Raw genomic sequence first — 13,520 nt, forward strand, 5'->3', positions numbered from 1 at the left:
TTCGGCGTCAGCTGATTTTCTCAATCGTCTGTAAGCCTTCTGTTTCTGGAGAAAAGTTTGCTTGATTGTTTGGTTAAACCATACAGAGGTTTTGGAGGTGATGCGTATTTCTTTTGTTGCTCCCTCTTTGGCTGTTCGGCTAGGTGGCTTAAGGCTACGTCAGGAGGGATCGTAAACAGGTGTGTCCAGTTGAATTCTCTGAGACGTCTGAGGATCATTTCTGGTTTCAGGAATTTTGTAGAAAAGGTTAGTTCTCTCTCAGGTTGGATTTCTTTTCTGGGCAAGTGATGATTGTGATTTTTTTGTAAGGCGATTTCACACGTGATAGGATTGTGGTCAGAGTAGAATTTAAAAGAAGAGGTGATCATAGAGATGCTGTCAAGATTATGGAATACGAGGTCGAGTGTGCTATTACCTCTGGTTGGACTGGTAATACTTTGTACGAGGCCCAGGGCAACAAATATGGCGTCCAGTTCTTTCCTGGCTTCTTCATGGCGTGGTGTACGCATGTTAAAGTCACCGGTCACTATGGTTTTGAGGTTTGTTTCTAAGCTTGTGCCTATCCAGTTGTGTAGCTCCACTCTTGAATCTTAAGTATGATGTTGGGGGAAATATATATTACACAGACTTCAATCTGGGTATTCTTGAACGATAACATCGTGGAAAGAGCTTTAAAAAAGTTAGGTGTTTGGGTGGTTTCAGTTTTAGTGGGTCGAAAATGTTCTCTGGCGATGAGGGCGACTCCACCTCCTCTTCTGACCTCTTTGGAATTCTCCATGCCTTGTCGGTTGCGTGAGTGTATCTAAATACGTAACGACTGCCTCCACCACCCGGTGTTTTCGAGAAAAAAATCTATTTTTGTCAGTTTCGAAGTCTGAGGACGTGACGTCAATGTGGCTCGTGAAGTTCCGATATCCGAAATGCGTTCGAAGTGTGGTAAATGTCAATTCAAAATATCAAAGTTGCGATTCATCAGAACCGACGCTTCGTCTCTCACTCTGCCCCCCACCCCCCACCGTGAAACTGACTATGAGAACTCTGACCCGCTGTTGTAGGTCGTTCGCGTAAAACATTTCCTTCAATTCGCAGATTGCAATCAAGAGGACCTTCAGCATTTCTGCTTAAAAAATAAAATGAGCAAATTAAGAAGGGCCCTCTTCCATGTTTCCCGGCAACCGAAGTGACACTCGATATCGGAGGTGTTTATTCGCTGACGCGCATTAAGAAGAAACATTCACAAACGGCAACAGAAAAGCGGCTTTCGTTTTACGTTTGAATCCGACTTCGCTTTTGAGCCACGACTTACCTTCGGCCGAACACTCCAGTCGGACCGCTTCTCCCAGGGTGGCCTGCACTTCCGGAAGCGGCTGCCGGACTACTTGAGGGGCGTTTGCTGTCCATGAAAAGAGAAAAAAGCAAAAGTGGGATGAGAGAGAGAGAGAGATGGGTGAGGAATGCTCAAAAGAGAAGCAAAAATTGGTCTAAAATTCAATGTCGAAAAAGTGCTTTTCACACGAACTTCAAATTTGCCCCGAATGAGGTTTGTTCCCGGGTGAACGGAAGCTGCTCTGGACGTAACTTCTCGTGGAAAGAACGCCTTACCAAACACGCCCCACCCCAATAACCACGAAGACTGCCTTCTAACGGTGTTCTTGTGTTTGGCAGAAAAAACTATAAGTCGGAAGGGAGTTTCGAACTTTCTGTTCGCAGTTCGGGGTGTGTCTTCGAGAGCGCGAACAGCGGGGGTGAAAGAGCACCCGGTCGACACCGCTGGGAAAAGAAAGATTCCGGGAGGCAACAGTGACTGCAGAGAGGGAAGAGCGGAGGAACTTCCCACCGTAAAAGGGATCGCATAAAAGATATCAAAAATTAGTAAAAACTTATTTTAAACCTTAGAAATTAAGAAAAGTGATCGTAAGTTGTTTAGCAGTTCCCAAAGCGTCAACAGAACCCCCCGAAATAAAAACACTCCCTCTAAGCAATCGTACTACGAGACATCAGCCTTGTCAACAGTTCCATGTCCACTGTTATCTGGACAGGAGAGGTCACTCCTCATTTCCATCGCGGAGTCTTAGCGCGAGTCCCCCCCCCCTCCCCGTGAAAACGCCTTCTTCGCAATCGACGCTAAACAGCTTTCGCGTGGAAGTTTACGCTTCATCTGGGCGCCCCACAAGGATCCTCTTTAGGGAGTCCTTCGTTCTTAATGACGTACCGTCAGTGTTCCGCTCTGCTGACATCGTCTGGCGACTGTTCCAGGATGACTCGAACAACGTCCCTGCCTCTATTCGTCCTCTGACACGCGCAGTATTATCCAAAATTTTACGATGACCACGAACGCGTGCGAGTGTACCTGGATGAAGTAAGCGATCACTCCGCGTATTGGACCTAATTCCTGGACAACGAAATTAGAGTCGAAACTGCAAATTAATCGTCTCGTTGTCGAAATGTTCCACCAATCAGATCGCAGAATGTGACGCGACGTGGGGAAACTTCACCTCGCGTATAACAGTGAAAATATCTCGTGGCATCCACGCTGTTTTAGGGCCCGAACGATAGAATTCGTGAACGCGAATGGCAATGCCCGGCACTCGCAGAAAAGGCTAATATTACGAGGCCTTTGGGGCCAAATCGATCCTCTCTAAATAGAACTAACCTGCGACGACCTCTGCTGCAAATGCACATCGCATCACCTTGCGCAGTCAGCTCGGAGTTTCCTGAATTTCGGCAAAAGAAAATCTCAAGCAGCAGTCTCTAATCCAAATTCTGATCTTGAGTCCAACGAAGCCGATTTTCATTCAAACGGAAATAGGTTTTGTTGCCCACAACATCCCGCTACTGTCCACAGTCAGCGTGAACGATCTCTCAATCATTTGCATCGGGAACAAAATTAGAAAGGTGGATCTGTACTGCCCACGAACAAATGTACCGTCTCTTAGGAGGATCTTCGTGCAAGCTGTGTTCGAGGCCCGTTTCTGGATGGGAATCTCCCAGTGAAAAACTGTCCGGAATAGGACAACCCCCAAATCATCGCCGTGGCCCCCATGAAGGAAATGGTACTAAGAAAAAGAGTGAAAGGAAGTGTGTGTGTGTGTTTGAATGAGCGCGAATGTGGTGCAAAGTGAAGAAGACGCCAACTTACAGCGTACATTGAGGAAATAGCCAAAGGAAGCAAACACACCAAATTCGTGGTCTGTGGAGCAGCGGTACCAGCCGCCGTGACCCCTGTTAATGGACGTGAAGTTCAAGTACCCGTCAGAGTTGGGCTGCGTGGTGAGGGGGCCGTCGTCTTTCACCCACTGGGGCACGCTCGTCGGATTGGCGTCGACGTCGCACTTCAGGGACACGGACATGCCTTCCACGATGGGGAACCCGAACCCCGGCTCTCGGGAAATGGAAAACGAAGGAACATCTGAAAAGGAAACATCGAAAGGAATTACATCAAACTCGCACTCCCACGCAACTCAACAAATAACGCAAACAATTCAGTTTTAATTAAAATATAAAATGGCTCAAAAAGAGTCCACTGCGCAAGAGCCGAAGCAGTTGGCCGCAGTGAGCCAGTCCACGGGGTCCTTGTGAAGTGGCTCACTGCACAACTCTTGTGCGGGATGTAAACCCCTTCCTCCCTGGCTAACTTCACAGAATTCCTGCACTCTCCAAAGAGGTTTGAATCCGCAAACTCATCGAATCCCCACGAAGCGAAACAGAAAGAAGCAGCGGACAAATTCGCTTTCACCGAATTACGGAAACTGCGCGTGGTCTGTGCCACTGCCGTTACTCCGCGTCACTGGAAGCAAGCTCGAAGGCAGAAGGTCCCTTCCACGGCATGGTTAATTTCCTCCGCTTCGAGAACCCTCCCACGGGTCCTCCTGTAACTGATTCCTCGGAGTGTCCGGCGGGACCATTTGCGAACTCAATGAATTTACGGATTTCGTCGGCGCTGTCGGCGTTTCGTTCCGATGTCGTTATTTGCGGTGACACCTTCTTGGGAGAGATTCTTTCCGTAAACTTACGTGGTCAGAACTGCGAGCTTAGGCGTCCCCACCGTTAGATATCCTACAAATTTCTGCAATTGTCCCTCATCCAAGCATCATTCGTAGACGCTGCTCTTCTCTAAACCCAAAAATTGCAGATGACCACCGAGAGAATCATTTTATGATGGATGCTGAACAGAAATTGGCTTTTTAAATTCTGCAAACAAAATTAGTTTAACGCTCGATGAAATCATCTGAAAACTTACACTGCGCTGTCACTTTATTAGATACACCCGCGCTGTGCCCACAAATAGTTTGTCCCACAACGTTGCAAGTCACATGACGACAGTTATGGATATAAATACAGCAGAACAACCTTTCTAGTATCAGTTAAGCGTACAAACCGTACCAAAAATGGGGAAAATGAGTGATCTAAAGGACTTCGAATGTGCCATGGTAGTAGCTGCAAGACGTGCTGGACAATGAATCTCTGAAACGGCAGTTCTCATGAACTTTTCACGTAACACAGTTTCAAGGGTGTATCGAGAATGGTGCAACGAACAGAAACCATACTCTCAATGGCACTCCTTGGGAAGAAAATCGCTTGTTGATGAGAGAGAGAGAGAGAGAGAGAGAGAGAGAGAGAGAGAGAGAGAGAGAGAGAGAGAGGTCAGATGAGAACGGCTAGAATTGTGCAAGCAAACAGACGGGCCAGAATGTCGCACATCACTTCAGAATACAACCTTGGTGCGCAGAACAAAATATCGAAACGGACCACTAGTTGCACTTTTTCGTGAATGGGCTACAACAGCCGATGACCACATCGCCTACCTTTGTTATCAATGAAGAACAAGAGAACACGCCTCCTTGTGGGCACAACAACACCAGCACTGGGAAACAGTTGCTTGGTGTGACCAGTGGAAGTTCCTGGTGCATCATGTTGAAGGAAGGCTCATCACTATGGAACGGTTCCAGGAACATGGCAATGACTTTTCTTTGCTTCAGTGGCCCGCTCAGTCCACGGATCTCAATCCTATTGAACATCTTTGGGATGAGCTGGAGAGGGCTGTTCGCTGCAGTCCTACAATTCCGTCGAATCTCGAGGAACTGCGTGATACACTCATAATCTGCATGGTACTCCATTGCTGCACAACGTTTTCAGCATCTTGCTCAATCCATGCCTAGACGAATTCAGGCTGTTTTGAAGGCGCTATTAACGGGATGAAGTCCAGTTTTCGGTTCAGGACATTGCCAAATAAGAGGCTCAACACGCTACTAGGTAGGTGTACCTAATAAAATGGCAGCACAGTGTATATCGATTACCGATTGATTTTCTTCGAATGACGTTTGCAAAAATGGCCATTTTGGCGAAATAATTGTAGATTTTCTAATTAATATCATTCTCAATATTTCGCTGAACAATTTCGGTAAAAATAGAAACATTAAAAGGAAAAGAAACGTGAAGAGGAAACATCGAAAAATAATTTCTGTTCAATTATTAGATTTAACGAATAAAAATTAGTTGGATTACAAATTGCGCGCAACACATTCAGAATGGAATAAAACAGTTCGTCTTCATTTCTTCACAACGTTATAATTAAAAGAAATTATCGCGCTTAAAAGTATCGAAACTTTATTTTTTTATTTGTTTTTCCGTATTGTCCCCATAAATTAGCTTTCAGTCATGCGCAGAACATTTTTTTCATTTTTTCCTCGATTCTGCGCTGCGGTTCCCTTTTGTCTTCTCGTGGCCCACACGTGATGACGTCAAACACGCGCTGATCGGGCATTATTTAACGGTAGCGACGACACTAATGACCCAGTAGCGCCACCTGGCGGCGGTAGAATAACGTTACCGCCGCCACAGAACCGCGCTTGCACGGTCTGTAATGCGGAGTGAGTCGCACGGCCACGTGTAGATGGCAGCACTGCAGTAAGACGCACGAGAACTTTATCTTTTGAGTTCTGTTCTCAAAAACAGAATTCCAAAAGAGAATTCAACTTTTCTACGAATGAGGCTGCTGCTGCTCCTTCGAGGGGTGCGTGAAAAAATTGGGGGGGGGGGGATAAAGCGAGGTATTTATTGTTAGGCGCGTTAAAATGTTTGAAACGAACCCCCGAATGTCCAAAAATTAAATAAAAAAACTGTGAGGAAGGAATCTCCTCACAGTTTTTTTATTTTATACATTTTCAGCGTTTAGTGCTGTGCGCTCATTGGCGACTTTTCGGAGCTAACAGGGGCATGTTCCCAACACCACGTCGTGCGTCTTGCGAAATGAAAAGAAGTTGGATAATTAAGAGTGCGTTCAGCGGTAAGCACCCCTCTTCCAAGATGGACGAAAGCAGCGCGTCTCTCTCTTTCTTGTCCTTTTGTCGAACGAATCCTTTCCTTTTTTAAACGGCGTTCATCGCGTGAACTTCCAAAAGGTACTAAATTAGTATTCATTGGACAGTTCGGTGCGGGTAATAATTTTGACTACAGTTAAGCAAACCTTTTGATACGATCCCTCATAGATGGCTGCCGTATAAACAGGAAGGAGTTGCAGTTACGGGTGAGGACCTACTCTGGACTGAAGGCTCGCTCGAACTCACGGGACAGAGGGTTGTCATAAATGGCCGGTCTCCAGGGGAACGACCAGCGTAACAAGTGGGATCCCTCCTATTTCTAATTTTCCTGCCTGATGCTGACGAGGGTGTCCGAGGAAGCTGTAAAGTAGCCGATGATCTCAAGGTGGGAAAGGTCGTTAACAATCTGAGACAGGCCACGGTGCTTCAAAAATACTTGGATCGGTTGAGCAAATGATCCAGAAAATGGCAGCTGAAGTTTTTAATGCTTTAAACGCAACGTTACGCATTTAAGGAACAGAAATCCTACACTGAGTCACATGCTACGGGAGGGGAGGGGAGAGGAGAGCAGCTAAAATTGGTTCAACGTAGAAACGACTCAAGCGTTTTAATTCATGAAATTTTCAAAGCAGCGTACACAGGGTGACCTGTCTGCGATCTTTGCTAGTACCGATAAGGACCTCATAATCCCGTTTACAACGACTGAATTGCACCTCATTTGAATACTGCGTTCGGGTTTGGAGACCGCACCTATCGAACAAAACACGACTTGTGCAGAGGGTTGAGAAGAGGATTTTACTTTCGGGACGACTGCAAAGCGACGCTCACACGACGAACTGTGCAGAAGCTGTAGGATGCAGAGGTGGGTAAGGGATTCAGCAAAACGGTTGAGGAAGATCTCTTCTCCCTCTTGGCGAGACGCGAACCACGGGACACAAATATAAAATCTCGGGGGAGTTGACGTCGACCAGTCTGCTAAATTACCGCGACGTAATCATTGAAGGATGCAGTTCATAAAATTCACGTGTGCGCAGCTGCTTCTCGAACATCGGATTAAGTCGCTTGGCAAAGTGGTAGAGGCAGCGAGTATGGCTAAGTTTATAGCAAAATTAGATGATTACCTTGTGGAAATGGAAATATCTGAATGTTTTTTTTTTTTGGCTGATGTTTGATCTTTAGGAATACTAAACTAAATTGATCTTTGCGTTTCTGTGGCGCATGCACTGTGGATTTGAAAGGAAGGATAACGGCTACTTACACAAAACGTTGAGAGAGGCACTGACAGCGGCGGACTGTAACCACGTGACGTGGTGCACTTGGCAGATGAGCTCTTTCTTGTGGTGCTTCCTCGTCACGTTCAGGCCGAGGACACTCCGACTGATGTACGTGTCCTCTTCGGGGGAGAACTCGACGAAAAGCTCGCTCGCCGCGGTGATGTTGGCGTCACCCAGCGACCAGTGGATGTGGCGGACCGGGGGCACCGCTCCGGGGGCCACGCAGTGCACGCTGATTTTCGTCTGCTCCTTCACCGTGATGGTGGCTTGGTGAGCCAGTCTCCGTCCCTCCAGCTCCATGAAGGGGTCGTGGGGCGCACCTGCGAAAGAAACACACACATATTGAAAAAGATTTCGCTTTCGTCGGAGGGGGGGCTACCCCGAAAGAACTTCGGGGGGTGGAAGACGTCAGGAGCGTGAGTCATTTACGAAAGTGATGCGGTTTATTTAAAATCGAAATTTAAAGTAGCCGCTCCTGTGGCCATTAACAATTCTTTCTTTTATGAAACGAAACGAATAAAAAAACAAAAACATGAGTTAGTTTTGAAACGTGTTCCACGAGAGGATCTTCTTTTTTCTCCATTCATTTCAATGACGTTGTGGCAGTCAATAAAAAAACTTGAAAGCGCGGAGTACGCTGAATGTGACTAACTGCTCACGTGATTGGCTCATCAACAGGAACGAGGAGCAGATTGCGATTTGTTTTCAATAATTTCGATGAAGTTTGCATTTCTCTTTATTTTTATGATTTAATGTTTCGATCGATTGTTTTGTTTTATTTTCGAATTTCTAAACGCGCTTCTTCTTCTTCTTCTTCCTCAATTTGGATTTGTTCTGCAAAATCGAAGTTTAAATTTAAAAATAATTTTACATTTAAGCAATGCCTTTTACAACTGAGTTAAAATGAACAGGGGGTCAGCTGTGAGAAACGGGTAAGCGAACTGCCAAAAAATAGATCGTGCGTGTCATTCAAGTGCTTCTTTCTTTCTCTCTCTTTCTAAGAAGTTAATGATGCTGTAAGCAGCTTAGAAACACATCGACAGTTATTCGTTTTTAATTGTTCTTTAAGGTTGGCCTCCGCGAAGATATCCTTCTTTTCCACCAAGATTCGGTACCTCTCTTGAGGGGACAAACCGCCCCTCCGATCAAAAAGAACATTTTGAGAATTGTTGCCAACGGAAAACAAATCCGGAAAGTTTCATCGCACACACACACACATACACACACCTTACACTAACGTGGACCAAAAAACCGAATCTCAAGGAACACTTCCTGAGGGCCAAGAAGAAGAGTACTTTGTGGGCCATCCGCCAAGAACTCATAGCCGCCACAATATTCTGTTGATGGAGAACACATCGATAGACTCCTCGAACCACCTCCGAAATGTGGTCCTCGACACTCGTCTGTCATCGTAACATCAGATTGGTGAAATGATGGAGTCTCCGTTTTCGAAGCACTTGAGGGAACTCATTCACCTTCTCGGAATTAACTGTACCGAACCGAGTCGTAAGCCTCCTGGAAGACCCCCATCTCACAAGAAAACCTGCCCACACTCGCCACGCGATAACTCGGTGGATCGATGTCCCAAAACAGACGGAAGATAAATTTTTAAATTTTCTGTTTATACTCCGGCACGACAACCAAGTCAGTAGAGTTTACAATAAATCGTCAATACAAATATTTATCGTATTTAGTAGTCACGGGCTTGAACCCCGGTCCACTCAAGGAACGCGTGCTATGCACTCTCGCTCCTGACCACTGGGCTACGTCAGGCCTAAAGTCATCTGCCCCCAAAAAGAAGAAGGAGAAACCTCCAGAAGGTGCTGCATTTCGTTCCAGATTAATTTGAAGACCACGAAACGTGCAGGTGCCAATAAGTTCTGGATGGAATTTGGGTCAACTGAGCAGGATTATCAGGAAACGGTGAATTCTCATCAGTAAATCCGAGTGGGTGGACGAGACCAGGTGTTAGTAAACAATTGGTGTTGCGAATAATGTTCGCATTTCTATGCATGTAACAGCGAAGGGTATTCTCAAGTGCTCCCCCCCCTCCCCCGCCCTCTACATTTTCATTCCGATGAAATCGTGTCTGCGTTTTTATTTTGTAATTCGCGCAAACGCCGCAAATACCGAAATATTGCGCACCCTCGCGTACCCCGTTGGCAGTAGGTGGGGTGAAGTGGGGGAAAACGTCAGCCGCCGTTGCGGAGGTGTGGCAAAAGAAATTCTGTCCCTCGTCTGGAGGACCTTCGTTGTTCTTTCCCCGGTGGAGTCTTAATTCCATTCTTAATCGGCGCCTTATTTTTATAATTTCGCTTTTCTGTCGCGTTCGTCGTTTTGTTCAAAAAAGGGAAAGAAAAGCGTCGCGAGGTGACCGACAAAAATGGAAAATTGAACTTTGTTCGTTTCAGCGTCCGTTTCTAGCGTGTCAGTAATTAAAGAAAAAGAAGAAACGCGTCTTAACGAAGCATATTTTGTCTCCGAAAGAACTTTAGTACCATAATCAGCGCGTGCGCGTATAGTGTGTGGCAGCATGCGAATCAGCTCCGATTAAAGTTACTAATTTGTGCGGTTATACTGTTTTGATTTTCGAGAAAGATGTTCTAAAGAATTCCTCTGGTGATGATCTGTCCGGTAATGATGCCAAATCGCCTACATCTTCCTCAGGTAATGTTTTTTTTTATATATTATTTCTTGACTGACTGTATCAATACGATACAGTACTTCCATTGTCCAACTGTAGAACAAAAGCAGTTGGCTATTGACAACCAGTGTTCGACGACTGTGAGTGCTCCCACCTCTTGGTATCTAGCCCATTGCCTCCTGCTGTTTTAAAGACTTCGCCTGAAATAAACTAGGGAGTTGTGCTACCACAAACACCGCCTAATCTCTTTAGAGCAATTGTCAAAAGTGTTCTGCTTCGCCTTCGTTTTTCCGCCCTGGTAGGGTAACTACTAAAATCATTATTGTCGCTTTCCGTCATACTGCAATGCCGACCAGGAACACCAAAAATCAACTAAAGACGACTACTGTCGTTTGCAGCCGCTGCAACAAAGAAGTCAGTGAAGTGGTCTCGTGTAAATTATGTTTCGCCCTGCTTTGCGAATCATGTTCGGGCCTAAAATCCCTACATAAATTAAATGCCCCGCGTCGCAAGAATTTCACGTGCGTTCCTTGCAAGAACAACCAGCCGAAAAAATTTAGGTCCTGCGAGCAGTTTACCAGTTGCACAGATAATCAAGTTGGTGAAGCGATCGCAGTTCCATTAGCAGATGATAATGATACATCACCCACTTCCAGCACCTCAGCTGCTGATACATTTCATCCAACGAACTGCTTCCCAGATATAAGGGCCGGATCCGTGGAACGGCTTATTTCCCATTGTGATATCACTAACGCCGCAACCTGTTCGGTTGACCCTGATGATGAAGACTCTAGCTTCTCTAACTTAACAGACGCAAATGATAAGTCCCACCATCGCAGTGTCGCCACTGTAGCAACTCAAACAGAAGACTTCGCCAATATCCCGCATGCACAGCCAACAATGCATGCAGATCCCCAAAGAAGGAACTCCCCACCCTCTATCATGTTTACTAATGTGTCTACACAAACTGACTTTTCGCTTGCTGAATCTTTGTTTCCTAGCCACTCCACGTGCCTCTTCAAGAACCGTAAATCACTTGAAATTATTATAACATCAATACTTGAAGATATCAAACACCGTATGCTCTGCACTACTAATAACTACGTATCCGCCATAGCTGATAACTTTTCTCAAGATCCAAGTTTGTGTACATGTAATGATGGTGGTCCAGCTATTAAATGCGCTACGACTCAGACCTGCGCTATTAATCAGGATCACAATAACTTCTCCTACAGCACTAATGCACTGAATTCTGGCCAAACACTAAATTGCCCCGAGATCCAGATAGCCAAAGAACTTCCTTGCCAGGAAAACCAGACCAGAAACCCTGCCAATCCTACGGAAGAATCAGCTAATCCAGATAATCCACTTAGTGTCCCACTCCACAAATCACAGAAGCCATCTACTACATTGCAATGGAAACCCAATCCTGAAACTATCGTCGAGCCTTACTCGTACTCAAGCCGAGTGTATCAACCTACAATGCCGAAGAAACCTGAAATCCACAATTGCGGCCCCCCACTGCAAACATTACAACCATCCCGGGCGGAAGTTGTAGCTGCACTTCCTCCTACACTTGTGGCCCAGAGTTACTGCAGTAAGCCTCGCCATCCTGAAGAGGGTAAAATGGGAACCCCAAATGTACTAAAGAGAAGGCGATCGTTTAAAATGGGCACCTCGGCCACCTCCAGGCTGCAGGCGATGAATCCACCAACTGTCCGTCTTCGACGAAGTCTATTCGTTTCCCGACTGGCCCCAAATACAACTCCAGATGATATCGCGTCATACATAATGCATGAGCTGCACTTTACTGTGTCCGTCACACTTCTTAAGAAAACACCCCTGTTCAAAGTTGAGTGCGATGCACAGAATTTCAGCTCCATATCAGCGACTGCTCTCTGGCCGTCTGGATCACTACTCAGGCCATACTATGAACCTAAATCCAATATCACCCCACGCCTAGCCATGGCTAATGCGCTATCCCACCAAGACTGCTCCCAAGCGTGACGGTTTGATAGGCATTCCTATTCTCAGAAGCCCCAAAACCAGGAATCAGGGTCACACGATGATGAGCCCTATACATACCCCGATGACAAAACCTCTGATCAATCTCTGCAATACCACAGCTACAATGAAATCCACCCTCAGCTCATACCAACTATTGTAACTAACCGTGCTAAAAAGCCAACAAAGAAAATAAATAATGTCCTCGAATCAGCACTCGTGAAGGTCTCGTGTCACCTTACACTCAAGATTTTTTATCAAAATGTTCGTAGTATTCGGAATAAGCTCGAGACACTTGAGCAGATGCTTCTGTCCCAAATGGCTGACGTCATCTGCATGTCTGAAACCTGGCTGGAACCACAACAAGAATCAATTGCCTCCGCCCAAGCTGCTGGTTACAAATCTTTCTTCACCTCCCGCTCTCATACCTGTGGTGGGGGCGTTGCTGTTTTCATAAATGCCAGTAGACTTGAGTTCGTACATGTAGTCTCCAGCAAATTCAATCTATTCGAAGCATTGATAGTAACGGTCAAGATCAACTCTGGCTTATTAGATCTCGGTGCAATATATACACCCCCAACCCCCGATGCTCAGACAATCAATGATATTGCATCCTGGCTAATAAATACGCTTCACACATCTGCTATCCACCTCATCTGTGGGGACTTTAACTTACCACCAAATCTCCAACATCTTCATGAGTCACTTATGGCTAAGATTGCACCTAGTGGCCTCAGGATCATAAACGAAGGCCCAACTAGAGGTCTTCATCGCCTGGATCTCATATTATCGTCTGGTTCCTGTAGCGTCGACATTAAACCCGAAACTCACTTTGAATCCGATCATGAACCCATCGTAGTCCTATTGCAGCTCCCAACGCCCAACTTTAATGTCTCCCACTACGTCAAAAGGAAGATCATCATCTCTCCCACCTTCCTACAACCGAACAGATGCCTTTATGCAACAAGATTAATTCCCTGGGAAGTTCTCGAATCAGGAGATCCGGAACTGGCTCTAGACATATTAACTAGATGGTTGCACACTGTTACTATGTTCTCAGCAGCTAAACAGGTCACTATCTCCGCTAGAACTAATGCTTGGTGGTCTTCGGAGCTAAATCACAGTTTCAAGTGCAAACAGTCCCTCCATAAACAATGGAAACAGTCTGGTACAGCATATGACCGAACTCAGTACTCCAAAGCTAGAGCACTGTTTAATAGACTGAAATCGCAAGCCATTAAAGAATACACTGACAAGACCTTATCCAAAGGCAAAGTG

At 45.8% G+C, this 13,520-nt stretch overlaps 1 protein-coding gene across 1 annotated transcript in view; it reads right to left on the reverse strand.

Annotated features, from left to right (window-relative positions):
- The window catches only part of tei (irregular chiasm C-roughest protein teiresias), a 319,228-nt gene that overhangs the window by 20,843 nt on the left and 284,865 nt on the right, over positions 1 to 13,520 (reverse strand). The window contains exons 3-5 of the mRNA XM_090389123.1: positions 7,579 to 7,914; positions 3,140 to 3,409; positions 1,307 to 1,393 (exon numbers count right to left, since the gene is read on the reverse strand). Coding sequence (XP_090245249.1) covers positions 1,307 to 1,393; positions 3,140 to 3,409; positions 7,579 to 7,914 — 693 coding nt within the window. The remainder of the gene's footprint in view (positions 1 to 1,306; positions 1,394 to 3,139; positions 3,410 to 7,578; positions 7,915 to 13,520) is intronic.

Source organism: Mastigoproctus giganteus, chromosome 14 (assembly GCF_048544385.1).
Source record: "Mastigoproctus giganteus isolate SK-2022 chromosome 14, ASM4854438v1, whole genome shotgun sequence".
Lineage (NCBI taxonomy): Eukaryota > Metazoa > Arthropoda > Arachnida > Uropygi > Thelyphonidae > Mastigoproctus > Mastigoproctus giganteus.